Consider the following 15,719-nt stretch of genomic DNA (forward strand, 5'->3'; position numbering starts at 1 on the left):
AATATGAACGCACATACACAAATACTACCGTACCTCTCAATTACAGTTCCACTGTTGTGTCACTGTATATCTACTTTCCTTCATAAAAAAGGAAAAAAAGAAAAAAAAGAAAAAAGGTAGACATACAGTGACACAACAGTGGAACTGTAATTGAGAGGTACGGTAGTATTTGTGTATGTGCGTTCATATTATTTTCAGTTTTTACTGACTGTCCCAAGTGCCTGTGCTCTGGTGCGTCTTTCCTGATTACTTTCAGAAGTAGAGCATTACGTTTTGGGGAATACTTAAAGAAATTACACACCTCGTTGAATGTCCCCAGCAGAATATTTTTCGTTTATTTTTTTCTTTTAGTCAATTATTTCTCAATACTTTAGTTTTATTATTTTGGGGGAGGCTAAAGAGGGGATTCCGGAATCTGGGGGAATCCACGGTACCCCCATGCATAGATCAATGCTGCCGCACATCCGCAAAGTTACAAGTGCCTAGAATCTTTAAGTATATATACAGTTCACATTGCTTCTAGATATCTAACTGAATAAAAACAGTCCACTTTTTACGTTAAGAAAAGTGACGAATTCAGTTAACAGCTTTGATTACGTGCGTGTCAGGTGTCACTGGTCGTGCCCTCACTCCCGCGATAACCCCTGCAATATATAAACTTATTGTTATGCGGTCATAAAAACACTGGCATGCCGGCGATGCCCCAATCGATTTCTTAGACTAACTGTCGTGAGTTTTTGTTCGTAGAGATGGTGGCACAAGCAAAAACTTGGTGGGCTCGGGCCTCCGGGCCGGTGTTGCCGGCGGCACGGGAGCGATTTTTTCTCGTATCTTCCAAAATTTTCGCTCTAGTAATAATTATTGTTGTTACCAGAGCGCTTTGAAAGCTGACGGGAGCGAAATCGCTCGCCGCTCCCGTGTATTTTTTTCGCTGCACACAACTAAATGAGTTTACATGACTTGCATGAGTTTGCACAGGCACTTGGAGCGTTTCAATAAATTATAATCTTTTACATAAAGGGCGAGTCTGTTTTTCGGTCTGTCTGTCTATCTTCTCTCCCCCCCCCCATAAGAGGTGACCCCCAACACCATATATTCTGAATCAGCATGACGCGACGACCATTTTAGGCCAAAAACATTTGACGCAAAAAATTTGACAACAAAAATTGACAAAAAAAACGTAGCGGCCTCTTCTTCCTCGACACTCCTGGCGGAACAGGCAACACCTTTTTCTGGCCAAGGTCAGGCAGACGAGGAAGATTGCCCTGGCAGTTGCTTCAAGCGGCATTGCTGCCACCCTGCTGGACGGAGGGCGCACTGCTCACTCGGCCTTCAAGCTGCCATTCTACCTGGCAAAGGGGCAAAATCCAACCTGCAACATCAGCCNCTACCAGCAAAGATGACACAGTAAAACTACCAAAGCGAGAATGTGGTGAATAAGAATTTCATCGATTTCAAAGATTCTCTTCTTCTTTAGGGTCCCTCTTCTAACTTGCACATCTGGTAGTTTTGTATATTTTAGAAGTTAAACAGATTGGTAGGTTTGGTATCTGTGGTTGTTAAAGAAGCACAGGTATAGCAGTGGATGGCCAGTATACCTGCTGTAATAGAACACATCTACATATTGTCATTTTGTACCCATAAAATTAGTAGAATACAGTAGTAGTACGCATTTGTCTACGTTGTCGACCCTTGTTACGTCTGGTAACGTTTTGATAGTGTATAAGTGCCTGCTTCACGGTCAAATAGAAACTTTGCGGCTGGAGATCTGTCCTTATGTCCAGTTTAAGGCAGAAAACAATTCCAGTACTGGTGTATATATTGTACACTATACCTTATTACATTATGATGATTACACTAAATGTTTATTTGACTTTATCCAACAGGCATTTATGGTGATTATGATGATGAAGATGAAGAAGAGGATGATGATGATGACATGATAGAAGTCAGCAAAGGTTTCAAACTCTATAAACAGCTGTATGACAAACTTTACCCTTACCAACGGGAAGGAGTGAGTTGGTTTTGAAGCTGTTCGTGTCTAAAAAAGGGTGGCATCATGGGAGATGACATGGGGTAGGCATATGTCAAATATTCGTGTATACTGTTTAGTAATTAATGAAGATTAAATTAGAAGGTTCATATGAGATCAATCTTATTTTTAATGTCTATCCATTTAAATAATATAAAAATACTCTAGACATTATGTAGAGAATAGTTTCACTATATATAACTTAATGATGATAATTTAAACCCTACATGCATATATTTATCTTTATAGAGTTATCTGTGTGTTTCATCATTATGTAAAGTGACTCATTGGATATTTTGCCATGACTATGCACATGACTAGTTATCATTTAGATTTTTGATGAACTGAATCACAGTTGTCCTTTCTAATCAGAGATTAGGTCTATATTGATATTTTCTTTATTGAGCCCTTATACCTGCTCAAGCCCTTATTCATATGTATATAAATGTCTGTAGATGCCTGTAGATAAATGTCTTTTCCATGGACTCTTATTTTGGATATACAATGGAAAGCTATTTCTGCTTGTTTGTTCTAGCTTAGGTAAAACGATCCAGGTGATTGCCTTTCTTAGCGGCATGTTTGATGCTGAACTCATTCGGTCTGTGCTGATCACCATGCCAGTCTCTCTTCGATACCAAACTGGGAGAGGGAAATGGAAAAATGGCAAGTAACATATGTGACGAATAAACGTTCCCATGGTATATGTGATGTTTAATTCATGTTAGATTTGATATATGCATTATTTGGCTCATTATTATATTTAGTATTGAATTGCAGTGTACTAAATTAATGTTCATACATGAAATATCTTGTATGAACTGGTGTATTCTAAATAGAATTCTTCACCACTGTGAACTGCCCCAAGTATCTACCCGCATGCAAGTGTGCACAGGTACATCACCAATAGATGCAGGTATGCACACATGCACGAGCACACACACACATACACACACATACGCATGTATACACATACACACACACACATACACACACATGCACACCTGTCACAATGACATACCACATATGATCCCAGATCTGAGTACATCGGCCACTTTGTTTAGTTTCTTCATGTATGTAAGGTTTAGTGTTAGTGCTCTATATGGCACAGGGCACCTGGGATGAGAGTGCTAGCATACCATGGCACAAGCAAGCGGGAGCGGGAGCGAGTCCTGGACAAGGTGCAGCGAAGTGGAGGAGTGATCCTTACCACATATGGCATGCTGATCTCCAGCTGGGAGGAGCTTGGCAAGCACCGTCACCGGCCATTCACCTGGGTGAGAAATAAGTAGCTATTAGTATATCTATCAGAGTGTAATGATGCATCGAACCATCAATTAATTGCAGTAGTGTTTAGGTCGATAACAATGCTTAGATGGCAAAGTGAAACATCGATAATTATTTCGAATAGTTCACTGAACAATTGATAGTTTTCGATAGTTGCAACATTAAAACACCAGGTTAGTTTACTTGCACTAAAGATGTGTTCTTGTGCGTGAATATGCCTGAAAACCACTGCTGACACTTATTATTGTAAATAATTAGACTGGTCCCCAGTCATCACTGCATGGTCTTAGCATGGTCTTTTCAACTAGCTCACTCGCTATGTGCGTGAGTGGAACTTTAGTGCAGGTGATAAATTATAGTATTATATGCATGCTTGTTCAGGTCCATGAAATGAAGTGGAATGTAGTTCTATAATAGTGTATGTAAGTGTAATAGTAATCTATGTTTACTATCACATGATAGGAGGTGAGTGGTATGCCCTTTAGCACTGTACTGAGAGAATGTGCAAGTCTGTATGTCAACAGATTGCATTTTGTATTTCAGGACATGGTGATTTTGGATGAGGGGCACAAGATTAAGAATTCAACAAAGTCATCCAAAGCAGCACATGCCATTCCTGCTAAGCTGCGATATGTGCTGAGTGGCACACCTCTTCAAAATGATCTGAAGGTTGGTATAGGGTTGATTGCAAGAAATGAAACATAGATGGTATGCGTGCATGCATTCTTTGTCAGCTTCTAACATTAACAGATGCTTCTTTGAGTTTAACCGTCTTACATGTATTAGTAGATGTCATACATATTAAAGGAATATCTATAATAATATTTATATATTAATGCCTGCTGTTGGGGGCACTATGCTCTCATAGTGTTGCTGAGGGAAGGAAAGTGCCCTCGCGCTACGCTCGGCACTATTCCTTCCCCTCAGCAACACTATGAGAGCATAGTGCCCCCAACAGCAGCATTAACGTTTTTAGTGCATCACATGACTATGCAATCTACTTTTCATGCGTATATACTTCTTATACTCCCTAATTTGCCGGTGCAGTTTCGATGTAACAAAACGCTCGACACAAAACACAATCGCCATTAATTCCAAAATCTTGCGTGGCGCCCAGACGCAGGAGATTCGTGACGTAACACAATGCGTTATAATAACAATGCGGTCGCGCAAGCGATAGTGCCCGCTAAGGCGGGCACTATCTCTTCATAATGCCTGCTGCGTTATCCAATGAGATTGCAGCGATTCATCACGTCATGCACTAAATATCGTTTCTCTTGTTTTTATTTAAATGTGCTTCTTTGTGCGCAGGAGTTGTGGGCCCTGTTCGACTTCGTTCACAAAGGAACACTGCTAGGAACATGTAGAACGTTCAACATGGAATATGGCAATCCCATCAAAAGAGTGAGACATAGCTTAGCTAGCTACCACCTTTATTGATATTGCAGGGCAGACAGTATATAGTTAATTAGTCAATAACCAATGCGTTAGTTTCTTGGTTTATACGTCTGCCATAAGTTCTTCCACCAGTCAGATAGCCAGGCAGCAATCTTGTCAACCATTGTTGAGGCCGTTTATTACCTAGACCAACATAAGTCAGTTGTATAAAGTCGGTCAATTAGTCGCCAAAAAAGCTAAAAAAAGTACACTGTTAGCATGAATTTGGCTTTTGACAGTCAAGGGAAAAGGACGCTACGATGGGAGAGAAGCGTCTTGGAGCAGAGATGGCTGAGAGTTTACGACACCTCATTAAACCCTACTTCCTACGACGCACTAAAGCAATGGTGCTAGAAGAGAAATCAGATAAAGAGAACCACCCAGCCAATGATCAGAAGCCTGCCACCAAACACAAGATAGTGTATATATGATGCAGCTCTTATTGTTTACCCCTGTATGTGATGGTGTTAGTTGCACAGTATTTAGGTGCTTGGTGGAATTTACAAACTTCGACTGAGAGACCAGATCTAGTTTATTTGATTAGACAATTCTAATATTGGCTATAGTTTTTCACAGATGTGGACTAAATATACAATTTTGGGGGCTTGTAAATTGTGATATATATGTATATCTCGTCTCAAGAGTTTGTACTTGCTTGGTATTTTAGGCCATTCAAGTTGACACAGAAGAATGAATTCATCGTTTGGTTGTTCCTGTCAGACTCACAAAAGCAAATTTACAGTGATTTTATCTCCCTTGATAGAGTGAATAAGGTACGGTATACATCTGTTTTAGGTAGAGCAAAATGAATGAGATTTCTAAATTTTTATGATCAACTATAAGCTGTGCGGTGGTAAACGAACCTGTAAAGCCTAGCACAGACCTGCGACTTTTCGTTGCTCGATCGTCACTGCAACCTGCAACCGCAAGCGATCGGTGGATGTGTCACCGCGTGTGTGCACACATGCGATTTTGAAGCAATTCTAGAGCAATTTGTGAGCGATTGGGAGTGACTATAGTCGCTCAAAATCAAACGAGTTTGATTTCTTGCAACTTGTCGCAAGCGACCAGAATCGTTATGGGTTGCAGTTGCACATTCCCGCAGACGTAGCGATTTCACAGCAATTTTTACAGCGATTCCAGAATCGCTGTCAATTTGTATGAAAAAATCGCAGGTCTGCGCTAGGCTTAAGATTTGCTTGGTTAGGTAGGCAAAATAACAGCTATAGGTTCTTTTTAAGATGTAACAGTTTTGGAAGTCACGTAAATGTTGACAATTTGTTGTAATCTTAATTGATGTGTGTTTCACAGATCCTTATGACCAGCCGGTCTCCTCTAGTGGAGCTCACCGTCTTAAAGAAGCTGTGTGATCATCCGCGCTTGATGTCCAATGCGGCATGCAGCCAACTTGGTCTCGATGGACAGGATGGGTAACTGATGTGTTACACTACACAATACTGGATAGAAATAATTATCAATATTCGAATTAAAGGCCAGACATGCACCATCTAAATAGCGCACTCTTAGGCTGTGTATATACTCTTCAACAAAAATTATAATATATGTGAAAAACAACATGTAATAATAATAATAATAATAGGAAAAGTATAGCAGAAGTAATTGTTATTGCTAAGAAAGACTCTAGACTAAGTGTATAAAAACTATAAACGTTTTACTATATTAATGGTTGAGTGCTTTGCCCGGTAAGGAAATGAACAAAGCTGGTCATAATGTGCTCCTAAATATATCATAAAAGTAATATAAGAGTAAGTGTATCTTATATGTTTAGGTCATAACTGTTATTTCATGTTTTCAGTAAAACGTTAAAATCCACAATGTTATGTTAACCACTAGTTAGCCAGTGTTGTAAAAAAACTTCACATTGCTAGGCAGAAAATCTGTCTGCGCGCAATCTATACTGAATTACAAAAGACTTGGCATGTAATCAAGAGCTAATAATACCTATTACCTACGGTATTATTAGCTCTTGATGTAATGCAGGTATGATAAACGGCTGTAGTTATGTAGTTATATTTATCATTTGGTCTGAGTGATGATCGCCGATCGGTATTAGAGATGTAGTGCGTCTCGCTCGTGGCAGATTGGACCTGGACGACGACGCCCTGGCGAAGCCCGCTAACAGTGTGATGCGCATCGACCATGTTGAAGATGCGGTGCTCATCGCCGAGTCGGGAAAGATGGCCGTTCTTGTCAAACTCCTTGACAACCTGAAGCAGCAGAACCATCGGTGCCTCGTGTTCTCACAGAGCAGAAAAGTGTTGGACATCATCGAACGGGTTCTGAAAAACAAGGTACGATCTTGATGCGTTGAGTTTGGTGGATTTTAGTGATAGTCACTTGTGCAATGTGGTAACTCTTGGAATTTGACGTCTATGGGTGGATGGATGATTAGGAGTCACATTGTATCACCCATGTGGTTTTATAATTTGATGAGTCTCTGTTTACAATTATTGCTTGAGATCCAGTGTTTGGCTATGAATCAAGAGGTGGTTAATTTTGAGTGTAATCTCTGTATTTATAGTTGCACATCTTCTAAACACCATCCACCTTGGAACTGTCTTAAACTACATATGAAATCATTATCGTTATACCTAATTTTTATGATATAAATTTCAGAAATATGCTTGCAGCACATTCAATTTAGTGGTCGAACCAGGAGTATGCTATTATTGCAGGGGTTCAAAGTGATGAGGATGGATGGAACCATCACCAAGACGCAGGAGCGAGAGAGGAGAGTGAATAAGTTCCAGCGAGATCCGTCCTACTCTGTATTTCTGTTAACCACTCAGGTGGGAGGGGTTGGCCTTACTCTGACCGGTGCTGATAGGGTCGTCATATGTAAGTGTGTTCTTGGAAAAATTATTTAAGTATATATGTGAGTGCCTAATTGTACTCTATAATTTAATATGTAATTTTAAGAGAGGACTTCTGATTCTAATCTAACTAAGCTAGTGCTTGAAAATCCTGGGCCATAAACGTCCTAAGATAGTTACCTAATATAATCCAGATTCTCAATTTTATTTGTTGGATGTGCCACTTCAGAGTTGATTCGCACTGAAAATACAGTCAAACTCATGTTAGCAGTCAGCTCTATAGAATGGATACCGGTCTATCAAGGAAACATTTGGCATTTCTCTTTAGTGACAGTTATGCATTGAAAACCCACCTCTATAGCACAAACACCCATCTATAAAGAAACGCAGTGGCTGGAGGTACGGCAGCCGTCGTTCGTTGAAGCCCCTTTTTGGCATTAGGGTTAGGGTTGGGTTAGGGTTAGGGTTCTAGCTCATCTAAACTCTCAAATCGTGAATTTATTTCCCAAGGCGTTATTTCGAAATCTGGCGCCACCCGCCGCCATCTTTGTCTCGTTAAATATGAAAGCGAATGGACTGCCGTACCTCCAGTCTCGAGACATTAAGATACGGCTGCCGTACCCGTAGCCACAGCCATAAAGAAAACTGGGCGTTTTGCTTGAGTGGCAGTCAAGCGTTCAAAACCCAGCTCTATGGAATCGACACCTGCCTAATATGGACACACTTAGCAGGGCACGAAATTCAGATTTTTTGCACTGGCCCAGAGGGCTGGTAACAGCAATTTTTTACCAGTCCTCACCACAATTTATCAGCCCTCACAAATTTTGTTCGTAAACTCAATGTCATGTTTTACGCTTGCATTCTTGATTTCAAATTTGTAAAATGTTGATAAATTATGGCGTGATATCCTTCAGGTAAAACAGTAACAGGGTTTCTTCTGAGGGAAAATTAGACAAAGGAGGTAATGGCCAGTTTGGAAAAAAATGCGCATGATGGATTCAAATACAGGATGTATTGATATATTTATAGGTATATAGATACAGGATATACTTATTAGTAAATACAGGAACATCTTCACATCGGCGATGTTAAATTTGACAACGGCGGTGCGCCACTGTGCCTCCTATGTATAAGAAACCCTGAGTAATGTAGGGTATTTGCTCATTAATACTAGAAATAAAAATGTAGGTACTCGCTAACACGGCTGAAACCACCGGCTCGGAGGGCCGGTGTTTTGCCAATGTTACCGGCCCTCCAAATAATTTGCCGGCATATACTGGTGGCCGTGCTAATATCACGCCCTGCTAATAGCGTATCACTGGAGTGACGGACACGCGTGCAAGTCTGAGCGTATCTGAGGAATTGTTCCTGCACGAATCGTTGCAGACGATCCGAGCTGGAATCCGGCGACGGATGCGCAGGCCGTCGACCGCGTGTACAGGATTGGTCAGGACAAGCCTGTCGTCGTCTACCGCCTCATCACGTGCGGCACCGTCGAGGAGAAGATCTACAGGAGACAGATCTTCAAGGACTCGATCACGCGGCAGACGACGGGAGGCGTACAGAACCCCTTCAGGTACGACGTCGACGACGACGGCGATGGGCAGTACGCGGGGCGCATGTGTCATGTATTGCCGCAGCACGTCGCAGCATGTACGATTCACAACTGTTGTGGGTAAATCCCCGGTATAGCTCACGGGTTCGTGAGTGTTATTGGTGGTGGAACTATAATGCTGGGATGACAAATGGGTTACTTTAGCTTTTAGAGAGGAGGAGATTACCAAAAAATTACCTGCCAAAAATTATCTACGGTATATGAAATGTAATAGATAGAAATGGTTCAGGTGTATTACGTATTACGTATATGAATTTGATATATCCGTGCATATGCGTGTGCATGTGCGCATGTGCTGGTGCATTTTTGATGGGTCAGGGATTTTGTATCACCATTGTATCCCATATGTGATGTGTTTCGTATTAGAGATATCCATTTCATATACTCCTCTCAGTTTGTTCAAGCAATATTGATGGCATGTGTGTGTGCATGTGTGCGTGCGTGCGTGCGTGCGTGCGTGCGTGCGTGCGTGCATGCGTGCGTGTGTGTTTTCTCCATGTGTAGTTATTTATCTACACGAGATGGCTTTGTTTCTATGATGTTGCAGGTACTTTTCCAAGCAGGATCTGTATGAACTGTTTTCCCTCGATGATCCTTACACATCCACCACACAGATTCAGCTAGAGCAAATGCACTCGAATCAGCGCAAGACATACACAGAACTGGACGAGCATGTGGCATTTTTATACTCGCTAGGTATGTGCATTATTTAGCTTTTTCTACTCTCTTTTTTCCCTTGCGCAAAAAGAAGGACTGTATAAGATTGAGTATTAGCAATACTTTATTGGTGGCCACAATCTTTTACTCATTGTGTTGGCTTGCGGTGTGCTTGTTACCTGTACTTGCGTCGTTTAGTTTTTAGATGTTTTTGTTATACTGCAGACATATTTGGGCTGAGCGATCACGACCTGATGTTTAGCCAAGAAGACGCATCTCACTCAGATGTTGAGGATGAAAAGGAGATAGATTACATCAAGGCCAGAGTGCAGAAGGCTCAGCAGACCGTACAAATGGAGGCTAACATGAACGTAGACCTCTACGATGGGGCTGCGGCTCAGGGCCCTGTAACTGGAGCAGACCAAGTACGCTACAAAGTCATATCTGTTAGTCTGTGTCTTCTACCACCCAAGCACGACACAGGGTTATATATTTTAGTCGACGTCTACCTTCAAATCAGATACAATGCTTTATCTGTTTCTCTTCTTCTTATCCTCTTGGTCCCCCAATGGGACATAAGGTTGTAGATATATCTGTTGGCCCGAGAATACATCCAAAACTGTGGTGTGCTGTACATCAAATTTTCAATGCTGCTCTCTACTGTGGCGTCGCTACATTTAATGAAAATCATGATAGCTGGGGCATTAGCTCTGTCGTATAACATTGCATGCTGATGTTGCTTCAGATCGTAAGCGCAGCCTCTTCTCGACCTGAACCAGGGTCAGGAAGATATAAACCCTACGCAATGGAAGTTCTGACTGAAATACTTCAGCAGAGTTTTGCCAACTATGACAGTAGACCTTACAGATGACGATCAGTCAAGTGCCATGGTATATCCATTAGTTCTCTTTAAACCATTTTGCAAATTTATGTGCATATTTATCTGTGGCCACAAGTGCAACTGGCACCATAATACAGTGCATACAACCAAGCATTCTTTCATTAGCTTCTGTGATAAGTTGATTGAGAATTGGCTTGCTCCGATTTTCTTCAGAGTGACAATGATTACGGCATTGTTGCGGGAACGCCTGACATCTCTGCGAGCAAGCATCGGGCTTCGGGGGAGAGCGGCATCTTTTTCCCCAATTCACCGGACATTTCCACCAACTCGCCAGTCCAGCAAGCAGGGAACTCACTAGTTGTGGCCGACTCTGTTGAAAACTCACTCAACATCAGGGAGTCTGTCGGCGGCAGTCCGTCGATGGAGCAGGAGGAGGATGCGGCGACGACGTCCCTGTTGCAGGCGATGAGAGATGAGGACACTCTTGCCTGGCAGCTGCTACGCACGAAAACGCCACCCGGCTCGCCATCCCGGCACGACGAGAGACACGAAGAAACTTCTCGTGTGCTCTCACGTACACCTGCTGATATGCACCTCGAGAGCTCAAGAGGCAAAGTTCAATCCACTGCCGAGCCAACGGATAGTGCAATCGACACACCTTCCACACATTCCCCACGTGGTGGATCAAGTGACGACATGTACGATCCACGGGCTTCGTCGCTAGACAGCGACGGGAGTGTCTACAATACGCCTGACAGCTCCAAGCGCAGCAATGAGACGGCAGACGATACTCCTATTCGATGGCAAAAGCGTTACAGACGGGCTGTCATTGAAAGCGATGAATCTGATGACTCCGAATGTGGTATGATATATGACAAGGACAGTAATCGCCAAGGTACACGAGAACAAGATATATGCAAGATGATTTGAGGCGAACATGAATAGAGAGTCTCTAGTCTTCGTGTGTGCTTGATAATTATATGACCATCACATGTGATATATTAATACCTTGTTCAGAAATTGCGTATGCAAACCAAGATGTTTTTTTTCGTTTTTGCTACATTTTGCAGATACTGAGTCACCTAATGAGGAAGAATTTGATAAAGGCAATCGCCAGACAGAGCAGATAAATGGGAAAAGAGAGACGTTTGCGGCAGATGGAAAGGTACATGAGACAGACGAGGAGGATGGAACAGATATGGAGGGAGATCTACATGACAGGGATAAGGAGGAAGGCATACAGGAGACAGATGAAGAGAGAGAGGAACATGAGGCAGATGAGGAGGAGGGAGAGGTGCAACAACATAGCATCAATGAAGACCTTGATGAGACAAATGAAGAGACAGAGGTACATGAGACAGACGAGGAGACAGAGGAACATGAGACAGATGGGGATGCAGAGCTACAGGAGACAGACGATGAGACAGATGGGGATGCAGAGGTACGGGAGACAGACGATGAGACAGGTGGGGATGCAGAGCTACAGGAGACAGACGATGAGACAGATGGGGATGCAGAGGTACGGGAGACAGACAATGAGACAGATGGGAGTGCAGAGGTACGGGAGACCGATGAAGAGGCAGATGGGAGTGCAGAGGTACGGGAGACCGATGAAGAGGCAGTGGGACAGGATACAGATGAAGGGGAAGACTTACAGGATACAGATGAAGAAGGAGAAGAACTGAAAGAGGCAGATGCAGACATACCTGAGTTGCAAATGCATCGATATGCACAATTAAAAAAGAATGCTCAGTAAGTTCATGATTGTCATAAATTATTTTGGGTAATGCCTCTCATTACGAATTCTACGTTTTATTTTCACGTTTTCATAGTACAAGTATATTACTACTAGTTCATGTAGTTCCAATCGGGGCGGATTTCTTTATAATTATAACCATTATTTTCACTGCTAGAAAACTGTTCATCAGTTTCAAGAGATAAAATCTGAAGTTGACGAATAAAACTAATTACACTCAGCTTTGATACTCTGTCAGTTATCAACCTTAGTTTGAGCAATTGATAAGATAAGATGTAATTTTTTCTTATTCTCTTCATGACATGTTGAGCATGATTTTATATCTTTACTTTTCAGTACTCTCCACGGAGAAGGCAAGCTAGAGGAGGCGCTAGTGTACGCAATGCAAGCTCTACAGATCAACTCTTCTGAAATGAAGCTACAGCTATTTGCTCTGCAGCTCAAAAAGCAGTTGGACGAAGCTCCACATTAAACGTTGTAGTTCCCTGTTATTTTTACGGATTAAACATTATTTATGTTCAACTATAGGTAAATCAGGATGTAATTTTTTAAGCAAAAAACTCATTACAAACCAGATTCACTTTCCTTTGTAACTAGATGTTTTTGTAAAAATATTAACATCCTTTCCTTCATTTACTCCACAATATTCATGTTTTGGTAAGAATGTGATGAAGCTTCCTGGTTTATAGTGGTTATTAGTGGCAAGACGTTTCCAAAAGGTTGATTACTTACTGAATTATAACCTAGCACGGTTATAACTGGTATATATCTACATATATGCTTGGTATAGTGAAAAGGATATTTAGTACTAGTAGATGTGTATCTAGTGTGGTACATTTACTACTGGATTGTTATTTCTGTCTCAGGATCCAAGTTTGGACACGAAATAGTGTGATACCTAATACCTTTGTTGTGATTGTTAATTGTTTGAAAAACGTTTATGTATTCATAGAACAATAGCTAGACCTTTATGTAGACTGACATTTGAATGTCATTTGCCAATGAACATGATGGAAGAGGTGATGTGATGATGAGATTTGAAAATAGTTACAAATGATCATGGAATAATAAATAACTTGTATATTATCTTGACAACGTAAACAATCTATACCGAATCACTCGACTTGTGCATTTATTTGATAACAGGTTCATAAATATATATACATAATATACAACAACTTTGAATCACATTTGCATAGCAGCTTGACCTCCAGTATTCAATATCCGGACGCACATCCATGTCCGGTGGTGCATGCCACCTGGGGGACATCGGCCTGCAAGATTAGCATGAGATTTATCCTGCAGACGTCATAAGTAGGTAGGAAGCACTGGACAGGATGTGCTGTCATGTCACATTCTCTGACACAAACCCCACGTCAGTGTCAGAGCACGATTTACGCGGTGATTGTATAACTAAGTTTACGCTACCAAATTCTACAACACATGCGTGATTCTCTAAGATAAAATAATCACTATATAACATTCATTGTCAACAGTTTCTAAGAAATTCAACTAATAAATGCTCAATTGTCAAATTGTTCTAGCAATTATGTTACAGAGAAATCAGGTAAACTCCCCATAAAAACTATTCAATATACAATAGACTTTTCTAACAACATTTTTTTAAACATTCTGCAGTTTAGCCTCATTCATATCAGGGCTGAGATTTTCTTTTGTTGGTGAGTATTTTGAATTCACCTACAATTCTAAATCCACCCTTATTTACATAACACAAAGTAATCTCTGTGCATTGTGCAGAGGAGATTTACAAAGGAAGTCTATGTTGTAAAGGTAATTTCGTGTTAAAAGCGAGTAAATTGCAGTACACAATGGTGAGAAAATGCATGAAATTTCGAGAAATTCATGAAATGCAAAGCATCACTGACAAACATAAGGATGCCACCGTACTTCCATTAAGCCTCGTCTTGATACTACCAAGAGTAAGATAATAACCCAAATAATTAAGAAATGGGTTAATATCTTACTCTTGATACTACCACCCTCTTTCTTCTAAGATGTAATCTTTTATATCCTCTGAAAGATTCATCATCTTAGCTTCATTCATGAAAGTGCCCCTATTGCCGAAGCCGTGTACATAGCCTGTAAGGCGTGTTGCGATCGGTGAAGTGACCAGCTCTTCCTCGTGCATTGCTAGCAGCTCAACCAGCGAGCGGTGTCTCTTCAGCAGGAACTTCTGATGATAACTGCAACAGGATGCAAGATAATAAATTTACAACACAAAAGCAGGACTTGGTACAAGTGGTTGGCAAGATACTAATTTGACTGAACGAAAGCTACAAGTAAACTTAATATTCAGCAAAATGTAATTATAGGCCCTACCAACATTTTTTTAATGCACCCACAATAACCATCACATCCCGTTTTGCTCTACAGTAGAAGATAAGTTATATGTGACTGTAGATCGATTTCTTTGTGCCTAACAAATTGATAAGATTTTTCAATCAAATCCTTAAATACATTGCGAATCATTACTACTGCACAATAAACTAAATAGGCCACTGTGGGTCATTGCTGTGGTTTATAAGACAAGCAGATATATCAGTGTGAAAATGTAAATGATCATTCTAACAGGGCCACAACTGGTCAAAAGGCAACTAACAAGGAGAGCAGGGACTCAGACTCTATAGATGTAAATAAATAACAGACCATGCCACCATGCTGAGTTTTGAATAAATAGAAGGAATTAAACACTCACTGCTCTGCCTGGTAGAATTTCCCAGCAGAGTGAATGCCGAGGACGATTGGTCTTGCACTGCTTTTCTGCTGCATAGTCAGGCTCGCCTTTGCAGCCCTCTTTTGTGCCTCGTTGTGGTACCAGATGCCCGACATGTACTGTCGGCTGAAGTTATGGTGTGGACGCGCTAACTGCCAGAACACCTTCAGCATATCCTCGTAGGAGCACAGATTCGAATCAAATACAACCTCGATGGCTTCAGTCTGGTCACCACTACAAGTAAACATTTTAGTGTTTGGGGTTATGCAACAAATTTAGTCAGTGCTGTCTACTATGTATACATAATAATATGTGAATGCAAACAGGATGACAGTAACTACCAAACTAGTGAATGCTCTATTTATTGTTTATACATAAGTGGCAGTATCTCTCTCACAAACAAGTGCCGCGGAGCGACAGCGCTCATCTAATGTCTACTGCGGTGACTCTGTGGTGGAGTGGTGGGATTCTAGTAAACCTTGTTAGTCCCAAATGTGTTCACATACACGCCGAAACAGTGGAATGCACA

The 15,719-nt window shown here is 41.3% G+C and overlaps 2 protein-coding genes across 2 annotated transcripts in view; one reads left to right on the forward strand and one right to left on the reverse strand.

Moving 5' to 3' along the window:
• The first annotated feature begins 1,890 nt into the window (after window positions 1-1,890).
• LOC106818527 (DNA excision repair protein ERCC-6-like) lies at window positions 1,891-10,677 on the forward strand. Its single transcript, XM_014823227.1, has 14 exons — window positions 1,891-2,076; window positions 2,568-2,695; window positions 3,141-3,306; window positions 3,860-3,985; window positions 4,628-4,720; window positions 4,993-5,174; window positions 5,421-5,526; window positions 6,065-6,183; window positions 6,855-7,065; window positions 7,450-7,612; window positions 8,974-9,163; window positions 9,750-9,898; window positions 10,085-10,284; window positions 10,618-10,677. The coding sequence occupies exons 2-14, from the start codon at window positions 2,685-2,687 to the stop codon at window positions 10,675-10,677; spliced, it is 1,776 nt and encodes a 591-aa protein (XP_014678713.1). The 5' UTR covers window positions 1,891-2,076; window positions 2,568-2,684.
• A 2,885-nt stretch (window positions 10,678-13,562) lies between these two features.
• The window catches only part of LOC106818530 (peptide methionine sulfoxide reductase-like), a 13,682-nt gene continuing 11,525 nt past the window's right edge, over window positions 13,563-15,719 (reverse strand). The window contains exons 3-4 of the mRNA XM_014823230.1: window positions 15,173-15,424; window positions 13,563-14,660 (exon numbers count right to left, since the gene is read on the reverse strand). Of these exons, the coding sequence (XP_014678716.1) occupies window positions 14,450-14,660; window positions 15,173-15,363 (402 nt within the window). The 5' untranslated portion in view covers window positions 15,364-15,424 and the 3' untranslated portion in view covers window positions 13,563-14,449. The remainder of the gene's footprint in view (window positions 14,661-15,172; window positions 15,425-15,719) is intronic.

Source organism: Priapulus caudatus, unplaced genomic scaffold (genome assembly GCF_000485595.1).
Source record: "Priapulus caudatus unplaced genomic scaffold, Priapulus_caudatus-5.0.1 Scaffold2306, whole genome shotgun sequence".
In the NCBI taxonomy this organism is placed as follows: domain Eukaryota; kingdom Metazoa; phylum Priapulida; class Priapulimorpha; order Priapulimorphida; family Priapulidae; genus Priapulus; species Priapulus caudatus.

What these genes read in the sequence shown, in the direction of transcription:
- LOC106818527 (XM_014823227.1), top strand. An exon ending in GTCACCGGCCATTCACCTGG is followed by an intron (nt 3,307 to 3,859) that starts GTGAGAAATAAG and finishes TTTGTATTTCAG; the next exon opens with GACATGGTGATTTTGGATGA. An exon ending in GGTCTCGATGGACAGGATGG is followed by an intron (nt 6,184 to 6,854) that starts GTAACTGATGTG and finishes CGCTCGTGGCAG; the next exon opens with ATTGGACCTGGACGACGACG.